A 19,955-nucleotide genomic window follows, 5' to 3' on the forward strand; every position below is an offset into this window, starting at 1 on the left:
GACCAAACTTTACACTTGTTTTACCTCCTGAGCTTTTGGGACCAAACTCTGTCCTACTGCTAAAAACTATGTAAAAACCTGACTGACATTGTTCATTGGGAGAACAATTCATAGTGAGTGATGGAGAGATGGCATTCTCTGCAGGTGGAGGTGTAGTTTCCTATAGACCCCTATCGTCAAAAAGACGTAAATTGATGTAAATTAACTTTTACAAGCTGTAATCCAAAGCATGTCAACACACATCAATGATCAATCAAACTGGATCTTCAATTCTGGGCTTCCTGAACACAGCATGACAGAAATTTCTTGAGGAAAAACACAGTTGATCATACAGGCTGTGAATCTTCCTCTGAGGAGACTTTGGAGGATACTTGTTCTCTACATCTTTATAAATGTTCAGGTTTTGTATATTTACATAACGTAGATTGTCCATTTGCTCCCATTTCACCATGACAGAGTACAGCACACAGACAAACAGAAAATAAAATAAATGTAATTTGTACACAAATATATCATATATATAACATATCATATAAACATATCATATATGAAATCACTAATAGAAAACATATTTCAACTAAACTTATGTCACAACCAAGAATGTCAGTGATAACTGAATGTTGACTCAACTTTACATGCAGCCCACAGTGCTTCAGATAGAAACATTAAACACAATTCAATAATTCAAATCAGATTTGTGTTTGCATAGCACCGTCTCATACAAAAGCGGTTCAAAGTGCTTTACATAATAAAAAGAAACAGAAAACATACAAATAGACAGAAACATCATGTATATATGCATGTAAAATCACATATAAATACAACAAAAATATTGTATAAACATGGTGTGTTAATTTAAGAAAATGCTCAGCTGAAATAGAAGGTCGTTTGTTTGCTTTTAAAAGAACTCTAAAATTCTAATTTCAGCAGGCAAACTTTTCCATTTTTTGTATAAAATGTAAGAAATTAATAAATTAAAAGCCATTAAAATAAAATAAACACCAGGGACAAACATAATATAAAAAGTAATTAAATCTCAAAAACTAAGACTATCACATTGCAGCAATTATGAAATGAAACACTAGATTGATAAGATATTTTAAATGCTCCACAGTTTGTGGGTATGAAAACAGAACGTAGCCTCACTGGGAATGTTATGGCACACACTCTGATGTAGGAAGAAGGAACGTCATTTCAAATTTTATAAACATGTAAAATAACTTTAAAATCAATTCTAAAAGATGTAGTGTAGTGTCTTAAGCTGTAGGGGGATATGATCCAGTTTTTAGGTAATCTAATTAAAAGGGAATTAAAATAGTCTAAACAGGCTAGTAGAAGTGTGAATGAGCATTTTAGCATCTTTCTGAGTTGAAAAAGGCCTGTCTTTGGTGACATTCCTGAGATGCAAAAAGGATGACCCTGTTAAAATGAGAATAAAAAAATGAAATCATTCTGAAGTTTGTGACATGTGATTAAATCTGTTTGCTATGACCACCAAACATTGAGTGCAGTTTTTCTCTTGCTGCTTTTGGTCCTATCTCAGTGGTTTCCTCATTTAGTTTTAAACAGCTTTTACACCAACCATACATTGATGTCAGTGAGACAGGTAATGAGAGCATGCAGTGAACTGGTATCATTTGGCGAGACAGAGATGTACAATTGTGAATCATCAGCATAAAAATGGTAATTGACATAGTGATGTTCAATAATGTTTCCAAGTGTTAGCATGTATAAACAAGAAGTAATTAGTAATTAAGTAAGTCCGTGGTTGTGAGGGTCAGAAAATGTTCACATAAAGCACTATATTGGTACTTTAAAAAAGAACCTTGCTGCTTCTCTTTCATTGTCTGAATTGATCTGAAATATGAATGCTCTCGCTTAACTGTATTGTATAGATCAATGCATCCTCGATTTAGATTTTAAAAATAAATGTGGTAATAAAGTCATTAATCTCTCTATTTGTAAGAACAAGATATTCCCCCCCTTTGAATGCATGCCAGATCGAGCCAGCAAAAAGAGCCAGGTTGCACTTTGACTTGATTAGTCCGAAAAGGTCTAGTGTGAGCTGGCAGTGTACCCAAACCTTTTCACACTATCTAAAACATACCTTTATATGCTGGCAACATCAGTGCCATGTGAACAGGTCTTCTCCAAAGCTGGAAAGGAGCAGACTGAAGCCTAATTCTGTGGAAATTCAGCCTAACAATTAACTGAATAGAATGACTGTTTTGTTCTGTCCTGTGCTGAATACAAAGAGAGAGAGAGAGAAAGAAAGAAGGTGAGAAAAAGCACCAGCTTTATATTCCGCACAATAGACATAACAAGGCATGTATTTCAGTTTTAGAGCATATTTACACGAATAAGAAAGGGGGGTGGATGCATTCATTTATAGATCCCCAAGAAGCTGTTTGAGGTTAATACCAATGTTTGTTGTTTTAAGTTGCTAAAATAATTCAACTTTCATAGCTATCCCCTGGCAGTGATAGCTGCTTGAATTTCATACAGACAAACATCTGTTTCTGACATCCACAAAATGTCAACAATGGGGCAGCTTAGTCCTGAACTGAATCTTGTTTAACAGTTTTTGTAGGTTTGGATTGATTTGTGGCTGAAATATGAAATGCATACAAATATCCTTCTTTGTTTTGTCGTTCTAGGATTTTGTTGGTGGGTGGTGAAAACTGCAAGTAATGCAATTTGTCAAGTTGTATGTAAAGTTTTTGTGGTAAAATTGCAGAAATTGGCAAAAATTGTGATGTAATTTGATCTCATATAGGTAGTTTTAAGAAATTGCTACAGGGTGAATGTATGTGTGTGTGGTCTGTTGTAGGCTACTATGACAAATGTTTGTGTGTGTGGTAAATTCAGTGAAAGGTTAGATCAAAAGGTCAACCAAATAATTAGCCCTCTCCAATTATGGCTAAGGTTAGGCCAGGGCTTTGGGAGAAGTTAAGGCTAGGGATTATATGAGGGTAGGGCTTCTTTATATATTCACATCCATGCACACCCAGAAATCCACATTAACAGACAGGGTTTACAAGGTGGCTGCTAGGCATGGCTTAGTGACTGCTAAGGTTGACTACATCATTACTAGGGCACTGCTGGATAGCCGCTAGGGTATTAAAAAGCTTAGCAGCCTTGGAAAGCATGCAATATGACCACATTGATACTAACAGTACAGAATACTTATAATCCAAGTAATGAAGAACTGTGGATCCTCCTCACTCAGGTATGTTCTGCACAGAACTCCATAAGTGAAACTCAGCACAAACACACACAAGTAAGAGTATAAATACCAATAATGGATCTGCAATGGAAAAATTAGTTGTGATGCAACAGTTTTCTGTTAAAATACATTGCTCAGCAGGATGGTTGGGTGAAAATTATTAATTAGCCTCAAAGTGATGGTTTGGATTATGTTTGATTAGTTTACTCAAGAACAGAAAAAAAGGAATCACATTTGGCGAAGACAGTATTTGACAGATACAAATACTACTGCTTTTAGTTGTACTCACATTAACACTACTACTGCTACTACTACTTTTACTATTACTACTGCTATAAGTGATTGCTTGTTTCTAGGACTTTTTTCAGACACTGCAGTATAACATCTTCCCTAACCAGAGTGATGCACAAAAAAATTAGGGTTTCCACTTTTTTTTCATTCAAAAAATCTCAAAACTTTGCTAAGACGTCCTTGGACCAACACTGAAATTTCCATAACCAGATGTGAACACGCTACAGATAGATAACAGAGGGCCATAAATCCCACTGGCCGAAACCTAAAAATGAGGACACGGCCAATCTTGTCTTGGTGAATGAATCGATGCTCTGCCAAACATCGTGTTTTCAAATATGAAATATCTCATATTAAGGTTCAAGTTTCAGCTTATTACAGTACAGGTAAAGAGAAGGGGAAAGGGAATTGATTCTTTAGATCAGGTAGAGAACAACATTGGGCAATCAATTCACTTGAAGGTGAGCAAAAGCATAATTTATTACAAAACATTAAAAAACTAAATACAATGTGTTAAAAATGACTAAAATCCAGGTACATTACTATAACACAACAATGTATAAAATTAAAATGTCTAAGAGTCCTAAGTCCAAGACCGCCACAAGTCCATCACTGTTAGTGTCTCTTAGTTAGTGGAACCATGTGTCCAAAACAAATGCCAGCAGCTGCGACATTCTTGACAGCCCGTTCCCTTTTCCATGCAGGCAGCTCTTGGCCACTGCGGTCCTCTCTCTGGTGCTCAGCCCCTTGGTTTTCCTAGGTGGTAATGACACGCTAACAGATGACTGGAGGGGAACAAAACTTCAGGGAGACTGGGGAGCATCACCCTGCATATGGCTTCCAGTTGCCATGGTGGGGAGACTTGTGGACCTTCCCTCTCTCTCCCTCTTCCTCCATTGTTCCTCCATGGTGTGCCCAAAGGGAGAAAGAGAGGCCAAGTTGTGCTAGAGCTGCCCACATCTGGTCTTAATCTGGGCTTCAGGCAGGACTAAAGGCTGCTCCCCATCTCTGCTGCTCCTCACCCTAACTTGCACCCTGCCGTTGCCTCCTGTCACATGTCATGCAGTAGTCGTGTTTGGACAGTTCCAGAGTAATGCCTTATGGCAAGGGTTTTTTATAGCAAATACACATGAAGAGTGAAGGAGTCTCAAAGTAAACAGCTCCTGAATGGCTATAAAGCCAAGTTGATAAAGCACCTTGACCCTCTGCCTTTCTACATGGTGTCCGAAGTGGAATACAAAGCTTAGAAAATATCGATATAAGAAGAAAAGTGGTTAAAGGGACAAACAAAAATTTAATTTAGTAGAATAAAATAAAATATATGAATAAAATTGGAAAACAAACAGAACATGGTCTGTAAGTGTATTATACAAAGACCCATTCTTACTTCATTCTTACTATTTTTTTGTTTAATACATTTATTCTACATTGAATTCAAGTTTCTATGCAAAATAAAGTGACTTGCAAAAGCTTCATGCACTTCCTTACAGTATGTTTGAATAATTCTTTCACCAGAGTAATGAAGACCTTCGTTATACGACTAAACCTGCTGGTGGTAGAATAGATCAAAAGCAGTATATGTGAAAGGTAAGTAAGTATATGTAAAAAGCATATATAGCATCTGATGACACATATACCAAGGAGGCAATTATTTCTCAGAGTACAATTCTCTCTCAGCATAATTTAACAACCTTCAGTTTCAATTTGAATAAAAAGGATTATATAGTTCAATCATATGTAAGCTGTTTTGTGAAAAGATGATAAACAAAACACTTATGTTATCATATAACACTTCTGTTTTTAGATTCCAACAAGCCAGGTGGAAAATAAACACTGATACGAATTACAGTCTTCCTCTAAGAACCCCTGATTGTTTCAAAGTGTGCTGGGATTTTTAAGGTTGAGGTTACTTACTGTGTCGCATTAGAACAAATTGTCTTGTATTGAGGGAACTACTTCATCAAACCAAACATTACAATAAAAACACATTGTTAGAGATCGGTGGAACCTTCAGTTACCTAAGGGCTTCCCTGTTGTTCTTTATGTCCTCCTGGAGATGCCCATTAATAAGTCTAACTGAGAGAGGGACGAATTCATGTTTATAACGGTTGTGCTTACACAAAAGGACCCTGTATACCTCCTTCCAGAGTTCATTAGCGCATACTCAGAGCTCAATACATCAGAAGGGTCAGATACAATTCTGTTGGCCTGCCAAATAGAGGACAGCTCCACAATGTCTTGAGGAGGAGGGGTGAGGGCGTTCCTATAATCTTCCCTGCCGTTTTAACCAGACTAAATATTTGAGTTTTAAACTTGATCGTTAGGTTTCCAAACCAGCTGGTAATTCCATAACACAAGATGGACTCTATAGTAGCTCTATACAAATATTAACATAATATTCCTGCAGACAGACAGAGAAGCAATTTTTATTTTTTTTTTAATCAAGGGATTCTGCAAATCAGCCAAGAACCTAACAAAACAATAACCAGAGAATTCTGTTTATTTTGTATTTTTCCCCTGATTTTGCACAGTTTGAACAATTCAAATTCCCCATGCTCTTTCAGTCCTGACCTGACAGCAACATGCCATGACACACAATGTCACCAGCCACTTCTTTTCACCTTCCACAAATAATCCTATTTACTTTGGTGATCCTATCCTTCATTTAGAGCTACCGAAGTGTTTATATTTTTGATTTTCAGTGAAATATATCAACAACTATTGGATGTATTAACATGGAATTTGCTCAGTATTTTGGTTCATGAAATATCTACAAAACTAGACATTCCTATTAGCCTCAGCTGCGCTTTGTTTTTGGATCTAATAGTGTATTTTAACATGCTAACATGCTAAAACTAAGATGGTGACCATGATGAACATTGATGCTTAACGTCAGCATGTCAGTATTGTAAATGTGAGTATGTATATATGCTGACATTTGTTTAACCTTAAATGCCAGCTTTTAACATATATTTCTCACTATCTGTGCATGGCAGCTATGTTATTATTAAAGTTTGGGAAAAGGTGTTGTTATGGCAAATAAACTAGGCCTGTTGGCCTGTGCCATGTAATCCTATGTTTTAAAGGAGAAAAATTCATTTAAATTTTGTTTAAAAAATAGGGGGGTCATTTGTTATGATCTTTGGAATATATGGTTAAACCTGAGTTACTGGACCCATTTAAATGTTTTTTGCAGTGGTTGAAGGAAAATGTACCAAATATTGAAAATGTGATTATAGGGACCATTTATCTGGACTTTTTTTTCTCAAAAACACATTCTGAGAGTAAAAATATGCAAAGTTTTAAGTCGCTGATTTACCACTTCACAGGAAATGTGTAACAACAAAATATGTACTTGTGAGAGGTATTTAAGGGGAGCTAATCAAAAACCTATCAAGCAGAGAATTCTGCACACAGGTACTACAAAGACTCTGTCAACCGTGTCATTTTGATCATGACTGGAGAAAGCAACGTGGACGTCTTGAGTGCATTTTTTTCTGCCAAATGGTCTGGTGACATATCAAAATTATTCACTACCTACAATAACAGTAAAACAAAAAAAGAAGAAAAGTCCATTCAGCTGTGTTAGTGAGTAATGGCCAAGTTTATTATTGTAAATGAATGCACTCTCAAATATGTGCTTTTATTATATGGCTTTAATCTTGGGATACTATGTCCTACATACAGTATTATGTGGATTATTAACATAGCTCATACTGTATAATCAGGCTACATTACCAAAAGGTACAAAGCGCAATAGAGCATAGTGTCCTTTAACTTTCTTTTTACCTCCCTTTTTCAGAATACATTAAAAATCTAGTAAAATGTATTTATTCAATTCTAGTGGCATTGCATGTAAAAAATAATATCTAGGCTGAGAATGCCATTCACTCATTGTGCACAGATGCCATTGTTCTTTGTTTAGTTCAGGTTTCTTAGCAACTAAGAAAACACAGAGCATTAAGCACGGACAGTTTTGAGCAGGAGGCTGTTTTCAGAGGTAAAGTTGTTCTTCAGTTGTTTTTCTTTAAGATCAAATGTTTTTTCTTGTAGATTTTTTTTTTTTTTAGGTAGAAAACAAAGAGTACAGTTATTAATGAAATCTGTAATGTGGTTATCTTTGGAGTAAATCAAATTTAAGCTGTCTCTTTCTTGCATTCTTGCGGTACTACTACATTTTAGTTTTAAAGTGCTTTAAGCATGTGTGGTCACAACTCATATAATAAAGGAACCTAACTTTATATCTCCTTTCAGATTTAGACAAAATCCACTGTCATTCCAAGATATGTCTGTAGCACAGAGTCCAGACTGTCGTGGGGCGACAGGAGAGAGGAGCCACAGTCAAATGAATCAGGTGCCATTCACTCCTGAATTTACCAAAATGTTGACAAAAAGCAGTCCACGCTTTGGTAGCTTGAGTCACCACTCGTTCTTCTCCAGGCACAACCCTCATCCACACAGGGTGAGGCATATCCAAGGTGAGCGAGTTGTCACAGCACTCCGAGGAAATTCAAGTGCTTTTTTCTCAGCATGCTGAATTGAATTGAGTCCTGCAGTATGTTTCTCTAAATTACAATAAATCCATGTGTTTTCTCATCCATCTCTGAACTACAGTTGTTTTAAGCCTTTATTTATGATTTTTCTAAGTACATTGTTTCAGTAATAAGGAACAGCCTGATGAAATGAAGCCTGCTGATATCGATGGTTCCAATCTAGGTTCTGTGAGCTTTTAGTTTACTTTTCTTGTGCTGCTGGATGGAGCAATTAGTATTTATCAAACTAAACCATCTATTACTGTGTATTATTTATAGCTTATATTACTGCTGTATAATGTGGAGCATGGTTAAATATATATATTATGGTATTATTATGATACAAACTATAGTAACTTATTTGTAGCTTGTTGCACCAGCTTTTCGTGATTTCAAACATAGCCTTATTATAATTTAAGTGTTTTCTAAGTGGAGATGTATTTGTTATTAGATTAAAATGAAATTGTATTATTATTTCATTTTAGTTTAGTTTTTGGTCCAGTAATGAACTCTTGTAATACATCCGTGCTTGCTTGTTATTAGACAGTGCTACAGATGTGTCCTAGGAACTGATCTACACATTACTAAAGTATTTACTCGCTAAAACATTTCTAAAGTTTTATTGGTGCAACCTGAGATCAAAACAAAGCTCAAAGGGAACTGCTAGCTAACATGACTTAGCATTGACAATGCTATGTTTACATCTTGTTCAGCTGCCCCCAAAATGGCTATAAAATATCAGTTAATATATATGCGCCTGCAAGCACAGGTGCTCACCACCACATTTTTTACATTTTACCAGTGTCTTGTTGGGACACCCAATAGTCTATGCATTCATTCACTCTGACTTTATCTAATTAGTTCATTTAGATTAAAATATCTGGCCATCTTTTCTTTAAAAATAAAGTCCTCATTTTGTCATTGCTGTGGAACCTTGCCCTTCTGACATTAGTAATTATTCAATATTTATCTGCACTGTATATAAAAAAATATTTCAAAAGCAGCTGTATGGGCACCTGGAATAGTAATATGGTACATGAAAGAGACATAAGAGCATTACTGGCAGAAGAAGTAGGTTATATCTCTGAGGAGTCACCTTTATTCTCACCAGGGATGTTACTGGCTTTATTTCTTCAGGCCATTCCTTTGATTGTCCCACACTTTTGAAGGACTTCACTTCATCTATGTGAACTACTGTATGATAGTGCGCCTTTCTCTTTCCTACAGGACTTAATGGCAGGCCCGTTTGCATGGTGAGAGATGACTGGTTTGTCACCTCATCATTATTTCCTCATCCGCTTCTCAAGAGCCATGTCCTCAGGAAATCAACTGATACATCTTTTGCTTTTCCCCTGACTCAGTATCGTTCTGGAGTCAGCAGTGACAAACACAAATCAGGTTTGTTTATATGTCCACGCAGTTGTTACTTTGGAGATCTGCCATCAAACCATCACACTGAGCCTCAGATAACAGGAATACATTTTCTCTTTATTTTACAGCATTATTTTCTGAAGCCTGGAGAGATGAACTTAAAGAACTTGCTGCAAAAGTCAGTTTGTCTTCTCAAGCACGAAAGGACAAAAAAGAGGTAGTTGTATTGCTGCAATTGGTATGATTTGAAACATATCCAGAGTTACTTAATTACAAAGGCTTTCTTACAGATTTCATATAACTGAGTTTGCCTGAAACTGCATTAGAAATTAAATTAAACTAACTTTGGAGCAAATACTATTAATATATTAATTTTAAAGTAGCAATGCTGGACTCGTGATCAAAAACCTGGTAAAAACCTCTTCACGTAGATAATGATTTACCTGAAAATTAAGATTTGTCTTGGTGGCAAAAATTTCAGACACCTCTTCAAGACATTTGCTGATATTTATATTTGCTGAACTATAGCTACAACTAACAATCCACTCATCCATTTATGCCGAAAGAAAAATGAATTAGTGTTAGCTTTATCACAAGTCACTGGGTAGATTCCAGGAAAAACATTTTTTGAGAGAAGATTGCATTATGATTTTTACAGTAATGTCAACTTACCTTGTTTTGAGCCACAATGTTAAACTGTTAAATGGATTGTCAGGATATTTTGTACAGACATCCATGGTCCCAATGTACTAAAATTGGTGATATCTGACATTTCCTTTTGTGCCACCATGAGGCTATTTGCGGGTTTGAGTGAAATGGCTAGACCTACTATTGGATGAATAGCCATTCAATTTGCTACAGGCATTCATGTTCCATCAGTAATTAATTGTAATAACTTGAATGTTAGGGTTAGGGTTAGGGTTAGGGTAGGGTTAGGGTTAGGGTTAGATTTGTAGATTTGAATCTTTCCAGAACTTGGGTTTAAAACTACACATACCTAAAAAACCTGATATTCCCATCAGCCTCAGCTTTGTGTTTAGTGCTAATAGGCAATTGTGAATAAGGTAACAGGCTTAACTAAGATAGTAGACATGGTAAACATTTTATTCTAAAAAGCAGCATGTTGGCATTGTCATTTTGAACATGTTAACATGCTGATTTTAGCATTTAGCCTGACCGTTTACTCTAATTTATGATTTTGTCCATTTATTCCAGGATCAAACTGAGGAAGAATTTGTCCGTCGAAAGACCCAATATTCAGCTCAAACTGGGAGACTCATTCCTCCATCCACCAAGTCTCACCAGCGCAGATCCCATTCCCAGCGTCTGGTGTATCCTCAACCCTTACATGATCAAGAACTAATGGTGAAATACTCCTACCCTGATCTTGAGCTCTTCTACAGGCACAGACATGTCATTTTGGGTAGTTTTGGGTTGAAATGAGGCGCAGCTTTGTAATATTTTATTCCTGTGAAGAACGGTTACTGGCAGATCAAAAAGAAATTTCCATCCCTGTAAGAATTCTCCAGAGTGCACAGCTTATGCCAAAGGTTATGCAGCATTTGCTTTTTGGTTGATGTAAATTAACCCCCCCAGCACAGCTCTGTCACCACGCATCTTGAGAAATCCACTAATGACTTGACAATCAGTGTATGTGGTTTGGAAGCTATGTTATTACGGTACTACTCTCTTGACAGGTGTTGGAGCTGCTTTGTCAGATCCTGCAGACAGATTCCCTGTCTACAGTCCAGCAGTGGCTTCTGCTTTCAGGACAAAGAGGTAAAACGCTTTTCTGTTGCCCTCATTTCACATTAACAGTTACTTTATGCACAAAAACAGAAGATTAGGACATTTTAGATGTTACATGCATACAACTGGTAATATCAGAAATTTTAAGATATCAGTTATCAGCTGCAATTCGTGTTATAATTACATAAATAAAATAATTATTAAGAAGGTTAGCAATTTGTTGAGTAGTTACTTAAATTAACATTGAAATACTGCTAATGAAAAGATTGGCAAAGCATTTATAAAAATTATCTGTGCCAACAATTATAATTTTTCACTTTTTAAATGATAATTAAGTTACTGAACCTCTCAATTGATTTGCTTAAATACTTCATATTACATCTCTCAATTCATTCACCTACTGCTTTAACATTTCCAGTTTGCATTTTTGACACATTTAATTACTTTATAGATTGCTGTTTAATGCCCGTTAATATATTTATCTAAATTACAATTGTTAAAATGCTGCACTGCTGCTGATGAGAAGAATCATTGAGCTCTTCTGGTATTATGTGATGCATCCTCAGAGAAAGACCTGGTGATGGGGATGATCAAACATGCTCTGGATGGTGTGGACCTCTCAGGCCATCATCAGGAGAACTTCCAGCAGCTTCAGACTTTTCATCCTAGTGCGTCTCCACCAACATACGGTCCACCATTAAACCAGCAGTGGAGAAGACCACAAATAACTAGGTCTGGGTGATCTCTTGAGTTTTCATTTACTCTTTTTTTTTTTTTGCTGTTAAGAAAATGTTCAAGGACAATGCTTTTAACAATGTTTACTCCATGTTTCTATAGCTCCCACAGAGTGACCCAAACCTCCAGAAATGACAAACCAGGTAACTAAATGTATCTAAATGTATTTCTCCCACTCTTAAGGCACTTTAATTTGGTGTTCATTATTGTACCAGAACATATTTTTCCTTTTGCTTTCCTTTTAATGCAAGTGGCCTTTCATGGCCCTCATAAGTAACCTAAGCCTGAATTGTGTGTCATGAGACACACAGCTCAGCTCTTTCCTTTCTATGTTATTGACATTTTGCATCAGTCTTTTTGATAGAGAAGGAAGTCCTGGAAGTTTTGAAATTTTCTTTCTTTTTTTAAATGTGTTTTTTTCCTGTAGTTAATTTGGAGTTTTCATTTCAAGTATTGGAACATAAATTAAGCTTTGTTACATTTATTTTAGTGTATTTCTGATGTGTATTTTACAATAATGGCACTGCAAATAAAGCTTTGATTTTACACAGCCTGCCTGCCAGCTGTGTCTTAACACAGTTTTTGGTATTGTATATTTCTTAGATAACTAATGTAGACAAAACGTTACCTCTGTTGTGGAAATAAGTCATACAATATGAAAAGATTTGTGTTTTGTCAAATTGTCTATATTAACATCAAGCAAGGGGCTTGATGGAGCAGTTTTCACAGTACATATAACAGTGAACCACAACATTCAGAGGAAAGCTTCTTATATAACACATTTTCATTTTTCATTCATTCTTTTCTTGAAAATTTAAAAATTGACGAAACCATGCCAAATGTAAAATTACTGGCTTTGTACGCCTCTGACATGAGTGTTCTTTTGCAGAGAGGATTGGAGAAGCAGAGGTCCTTGAAATTCATGCAGGAGAACAGGATTATCTTCAAGATCGTCCACTTCATTACACAGAGAGTGTGTAGTTTCCTGATTTTGATCATGGTGACAAATTTAATATGGTTTCAGCATGCATGTACTGATTCACTGTATTGTACTGTACTGACAGTTTATTGGTCCCATGATATATTATATTGCATGTTCTCCATTGGATATTAATTGTGTAGATGTTTATTAATAGTACAAGCCAATTTACTGAGAGGAGTTTGCGAATAGTTTCATTTTAATTTTGATAATATTACACTGTGCAGCTGTGACAGTCTTATATGATACTGTGCATAACATATCAGCAGTCTGATGGATCACATTTTAAAACTGAGAAAAGAATGATAACCAGCTGTTTTACAGGGAAATAAAACATATGACATAAAACATTTAGATAGAAAATATGTTCATGTGTCTGACTGAATATAATTAAATATTTTAATTGCTGATGTATGAAAAAGAAATTCTGACTTACTGAGAAAAATGTTAAACTAAGGCTAAATTCTTGGGCAGTCAGTTTTTTGTGACTTAGCCAAGCTAGCAACGTAGCTCTATGACTCAAGTTTGTATGTCTGGTGATTGGTCCACTACTTTGCGACAGAGAAGGTTAAAAAATCAGAGTCACAAAGCTTCCAGTAGTTCCAAAAGGATGATTCAGATCCACTGTTGAACATAGGGAATATCTGGATTTACCCACATAAAATGACTTTTAATGACTTGTAGAGCCTTGTAAACTAGTAGATGGTAAGGAAATGCTGTAAATCATATTATTATAATAACCTGTGATAGTTATTGCTAAATTAAAAACATGACAGAAGTCACAAGTCTGCCATTACGGAAAAAGACGCCTACATAGAGTCAATGGAGATGTTACCACTTTATTAATTTGGTCCAGACAGAAATATCTCAATCTAACTTTTGGATTAATTCCCACAACATTTTACAGTAAATTCATGGCCCCCACAGGATGAATCCTATAGGTGATGCCCTGATTTTTCATCTTGCACCACCATAGGGTTGATGTGTATATTTTGCATAAAAATCTTTATAATTCTTGGATAGATTGCAATTAAATCTGGTACTTTTCATCTATGGTTTATGAGCAAACACATGCAAAAGATTCCCAACAGTCTTAATTTTCTTTTTTGTTTACCAAAAGTTTGTAGTGTTAGTGTTAGTGAACTGATGTTGGCATTTTAGCTCAAATCAGTGCTGAATAGAATAGAATAGAATAGAATAGAATGTTTATTATCATTAAACAGCAACTGTACAATGAAAGTTCAGTGTTTCTCCTTTTCAGTGGCATATAAAAGAACAAACAAACAAATAACTACCAATAAACGTGCAGGATAAAAAGATAAAAAGAAAAAAAGAACACAATCAATAGAATTAATTAATAAATAAATGCTTAAAGTACAGCCGGTGCTATTGGCATTGTAGCACACCTCGCCTGCTAACTGCACTTCTTTTGTTTGAAAAGAGATGATGACATTGGTGCCCAATGAGCTTAGGGATACAGTTGGCCTGAGAAATTGGTTGAGTTTGGACTCATAGCCTAAATAATGCATGACCAATGTTATTATACCTATTCCACCTTGTGTGGATAAAAGATTTAAGGGGAAGCAAACCCACAAGAATTTATCACACTGTATATCAGACTGGATCTGGCACAATATTATCAAAATCAGGCTGACCTAATCATGTAGTTGATGCTGAAAATGTCACAGTAACCGAAGTTATTCACAAAACTGTCCCACATAAGGGACAACAGTGACTGTCCAGAGTCACCTACAAACACAATGCAAAATATTATTTTATTACTAAAAACAATATTCACAAATTCCAACAAGATGTTTTTGTTTGCTTGATTATTGATTTTGAAAAATAGTGAACTTAATCAAAATATAATTTTTTCTCCAAACAAACAAGACTCCAGCTCATTCAGTTGTCACAGGTACACTCCAAAACAAAAACATTACTCCAGGACTTAAATCATCTTTAAAGCAGTTAATAGTTTGCCACCCCCAGTACATGTCTGACCTGCTCACTGAATAAATGTCCAGTCAAGCCTCACAGGTCATCGAGTGGTGGTTTTCTACACTGAGCAAATGATCCCGATCTGGCAAAGATGATTTTAGCTACTTTGATCCTGTTCTCTGGAACAAACCGCCTGATGACCTGAGGCCTTAAACAGCTGTGTACACGTCAGTTTACATAAGTAAACTGAAAAAATATTTCTGTTTTCTTAGTCTTATGATTCCTTGTTATGTGTTTGTGTCTCTGTGGTATTATTATGTTGTTTGTCAGGCAGGTGGATGTCAGAGTTATTTTGTTTCTTATTTAAAGATCCCTTCCAGAAATGGTAAGATGTTCTGTAAAATATTCTGCTCTGAAAAGTAATTTGTCTGTTATATAAATGTTGTTTTTTCTTTATCAAAGTTGCGATACTTGGTAAGAGATTCTAAAAAAAGACATCTACTTCTCCCTCACTGAAAGGTATGAGTCTATAAAAATGCAAATATTGTTCATGTCAACTGCTGGATACAACATGTCTCCTACTTCAGTGAGTAATTAATTCTCTGTATGAGAAATGGAGACTTCAAGTTGTTCATACTTAAAGGGTGTAAATTGCATGTGGACCAGGAAGCACAGTAGTGAGGCACAATGAACATCCAAGTGAAAAAACAGAGCAGAAATGTGTCAGTGGCTGCCATATTGAATGTACTGTGTAGAAGAAGTTTGGACCTCCAGTTTTAAAAACATCTTATCAATTTCTGAGCAGATCATGTAGAGATGAGGATGGCTGGAGGATTCAAACTTACCAACTTTAGCCTCACACACTTCTGTATGGAGAAGCATGCTTGGAATAAAAATAGACCACTTTACGGTTCAGTAAAGGGGAGGTAGTTGGAATTAGTTATGTTTATTCACATACATACATAACCCTAAACCTTTTAAATTTAATAAACTTTGACAATGTAGAAATCGAGGCTGTAAAAAAAAAAGACAGATAAGGTGTCTTTGACCTCACCTACAGGCCTCTGCAGGGATATGTTCTAAAACTGGCAGCGATTTTGGATGAAAGCCCAAACTTTGGGAAACATGAAGGAGCAATTTATCAACCTCCTAAAACACGAACCATCTCCAGCTGCAGCAGTGCAATTAAAGCTGTGCAACAAACCACCGTGAGATTACAGAGCAGGCAAATACCATTACATGAGAACTACACTTGTCCTATGTTTAATTTATGTTGTCTGATGAACATTTTCCTCAAAGCCAACCAATGGAGTATCAAGGCCACATCAGGCTAAAAAGATAATTGTTAGTTTTCTCTCGTCCTACATGTAAATGTATTAGCATATCAGTACCATTGTTGATCCATGCATTTTGGTCCTGATCAATAATGCAGATAGGGACTATCACTTCTTGCCCAATCCTGAGACATTATCGAAAACATTATCCGTCTCTCAACACTTATTCCCAAGCCCTTTACTTATTTTTATCCAGCAGCACACTGCCCATTCCAAGCCAGCGAGAAAAGCAAGGACAAAAAGTACAGAAAAGTCTAAAATGTTCAAACTTTAATAATAATAATAATAATAATAATAATAATAATAATAATAATAATAATAATAATAATAATAATAATAATAATAATAATAATAACTTTATTTATATAGCACCTTTCAGAAACAAAGTTCACAAAGTGCTTTGACAGCCAAGGCAAGCAAAAGTATTACAATAATAAAAAAAACCAACAAGACACACAATACAGAGAGAGGTAACAAGACTGGCATTGACAAGATGAGAGTAGAGGACAATGGAATACAGTTGGAGATAATGAGAATATAAAATATATAAAATAAATTAGACAAAGTAAAAATAAGATTAAATAAAAGACAGTAGCAATAAGCAAAACAATGACTGCCCATTACAGACAACAGAGGACAGCATCAAAGTGAATCTGTATGTTGCAAATAGCTGTTGATTGGTAAATATGCCTTCAACACAAAATGAGAGCAATGTAAATTGCACCATTACTGTCATGCATAAAAGCAAAATTACCCTTGATCATGCTACAATTGTGTTTATTTGTCCACTGTCTAAAAATAATGCAAAAAGGTCATTAGTTTTAATAGAATCCACTTACAGTATGAGAAGACAAACCTGTAGATTATATGCACTAAAATGACTCACAGCTTCCTGCTTTTCATAGTTAAGAATAGCAGAGTAAGTATAACATGGCCACTGACAAGATGAATGAAGATGCACGTCATATTTCATCTAAAAACAATGACCTTTTCAAAAAATAGTAAATCTACCACCATCATGTGTTAGGCGAGAAAGCATAGCAACAGTAACTAAGGGAGCAAACAGTCATTGCATTGTCTTGGCATTATTTATCATTAGAAATCAAATAATAGCCCACTACCCAGCACCCCGCTGACTAGCCGCAAGAAAACTAAACTGAGGGAAAGAAACTTGCTGGTCCAGCATTTAACATAGATAATGAAACAGCAGCTTGAAGCTGACAGAGACATCTTCAAATGTTTCAATATACTGATAGATATACTAGAATGAAAGCCTTGTACCACCTAAAAATGGATACCATATCAACCGCAGAATTGTGAAGGGATCTGCATCATAAGCAAGACCTCCTTAGGCAACCTAAATGCCAGAAAACCTACATTTGTAAATTAGGTTCATTAGTAAAGATTAAAGATGGAAGAGCAAGCATCCTGACATTGTGTCATTATAATAGATTAAATGATGATTACTGATGTAAATTAGGGTTGAGAACACAGTGCTGTCCTGGTGATGTTTGGAACAGTCTGTAAAAGTCTTTCCTATCCAGAGAGCTGCAATTGCCATACCAGGCGGTGATGTTTCCAGAGAGCACAGACTGTAAGGTAGAAGGATTTCTGAAGTGCTCCAGAGATCTTTAATATCCTCAGCTGCTTGAAATGATAGAAGCACTGCCTTGCCTTCCTCACCAGGTTGTGTGTAGCCCATGTCAGGTCCTCAGAGATGTGATGAACTCCAAGTAGGCTACCTGTATCTGCTCACTTTCTGAGCACCTCCACCTCATTCAGATAAGCCGCCTCCTTATTGCTGGCCTACCACCATTTGGTCATCCGCAAATATCACAATGCGTTGGAGCTGTGTATGGCTATGCAATCGTAGATATAAAGGGAGTGGAGCAGAGGACTGTGTTGAACGCTGACCTCTAATCAGTGAAAAGCAGGCGTGCTATTCACTCTTTCCAAGGTGAGATTGCATCATCAGTACTCCTATTAGGGCAACACGCAAACTGAAGTGGGTCTAATGACACAGGCAGAAATAAGGAGAGAAAGTCATAACAGAATGGGCCAAGGGCAGGTTGAACATAGAGGTGAACACCAGGGCTAGCTCGTCGGCACGTGATTTTAGCACCCTAGACTCAGGTTTGGCTTATTTAAGTCACCAGTCCAATGAGGGCTATGTCCGGGTGTTTGGTTAGTGTTTGTTGATAGTATCATATAATGTGGTCAGAGTAATGGCCTTTTCCGCCTGTGGTGGAATAAAAACGGCAACGCTGATGACCGTAGAGATATGCACATTCCTTGGATCACTCCAGTTGTGGTTTGTAATGAAACACACAGTTCATCATCCAACTCTGCTTTACCTCTTAGGTAATTGTTTTAGTTTTACAGCTCATATATTGTATGGCTCAGTTTTCCACCAGCAGCAGGCAGCTATTTTCAGGAATAAAAGCTCACTGCTACCTGCCAAGAACTAAAGAGCAAATAGTTAGCAACTGGCTGGTGAACATAGTGGAGCATAAATAGCCAGATAGACAAACAATATTTCCCTCAGGAGTTGCTAGAGATGAAAACAGAACTAAAAAGAGAGTTAATATTGGACTTACATTTATTAGGTGACCTGAAGCACAACTTCAAAGTACTGTGAAAGTTCCGCCATGTCAACTGGGAGTGTAATCAGTAATATGCCAAGGCTTTTGTCCCTAAGTGGCAATCAACAATCAATCAACACTGCTTTAAAAGTATACTTTGTGTCTTAGTTGCAGCACTGTTGTTAATTATGTTGAGTTAATGTATGCCAATACAGGTAATAACGGTGGTTTGTAGAATAATTTAAATGTAGGCAGATAAGGGCTATTCAGTAAGAGAACACACAGAGACTTTAACAAATAGCTCAGACATAATTATTCTTTATAAAAACCTGGAACAAAGAAATCATTTACTGTGCCTTTATAATGAAACATCAGGTGAGAAACTCAGGAGGACTTATTATTTAAAACTGTGCATTTACATTTGAGCATTACATTAAGGTTGAATCACTTAAGAGATTTTTAAAAACGTCACAAGGACATCTGCATTTGTTCCATATATGTACACACCTCCATCTGAATCAGTTTCAGAGCAGTTTCTGAATAAAATCACTTGAAATCCTTTACTTTTACATTGGGGTCAAATGGAAACACAGCTTGTCTTATCAGTTTGGATGGAAAAATCTGTGTTTCTCTCACAGGACACCATAGTTCTGAAGGTAAGGACAGCAGTTCCAGAAGAATGTGTCTGTTGTAAATGGCAGTTGATTGGCAAATATGCCTTCAACACAAGATGAGAGAACTTAAAATGGCATGATTACACAAATGCATGAAAGCAAATTTAAACTTTGTCATGTCAAAATTGCCTGTGTTTGACCACTGTCCAAAAACAATGTGAAAAGGTCACGGACAATGCAATTAGCTTCAACAGCATCCTCATACAGTACAAGTACAAGACAGAAATAAGCCCCACACAATATAAATCTCCTCTAAACTGCCATATAGCCTCCTGCTCTCCAAATATAAAGATGGCAGATGGCAGATGGCAAATATCTCTGGATAGGGATATTTTGGCTTCACTTTTGAGTATCAGTGGGAAGTCGAGACGCATCAACCATATTTATATACAGTCAATGTTTTGATCAGCAGTGCTTAAATAACTGCCGATAACCATAAAGATTAGAGAATATGATGAACAACTTATGTTGTTCATATAAATGAGAAACGTCAACCAAATAGAATAAAGTTATCTGTGTTATAAGGAAGACATTCTTGAGCAAA

At 36.2% G+C, this 19,955-nt stretch overlaps 1 protein-coding gene across 1 annotated transcript; it reads left to right on the forward strand.

Annotated features, from left to right (window-relative positions):
- The first annotated feature begins 4,087 nt into the window (after positions 1-4,087).
- On the forward strand, positions 4,088-12,020 carry tbata (thymus, brain and testes associated). Its single transcript, XM_062442250.1, has 10 exons — positions 4,088-4,131; positions 4,222-4,369; positions 7,588-7,601; positions 7,772-7,995; positions 9,277-9,447; positions 9,549-9,643; positions 10,648-10,785; positions 11,118-11,199; positions 11,736-11,858; positions 12,007-12,020. Exons 1-10 carry the CDS (start codon positions 4,088-4,090, stop codon positions 12,018-12,020), a joined length of 1,053 nt encoding a protein of 350 aa, XP_062298234.1.
- Positions 12,021-19,955: the final 7,935 nt, after the last annotated feature.

This window comes from Scomber scombrus, chromosome 21, assembly GCF_963691925.1.
Source record: "Scomber scombrus chromosome 21, fScoSco1.1, whole genome shotgun sequence".
NCBI lineage: Eukaryota > Metazoa > Chordata > Actinopteri > Scombriformes > Scombridae > Scomber > Scomber scombrus.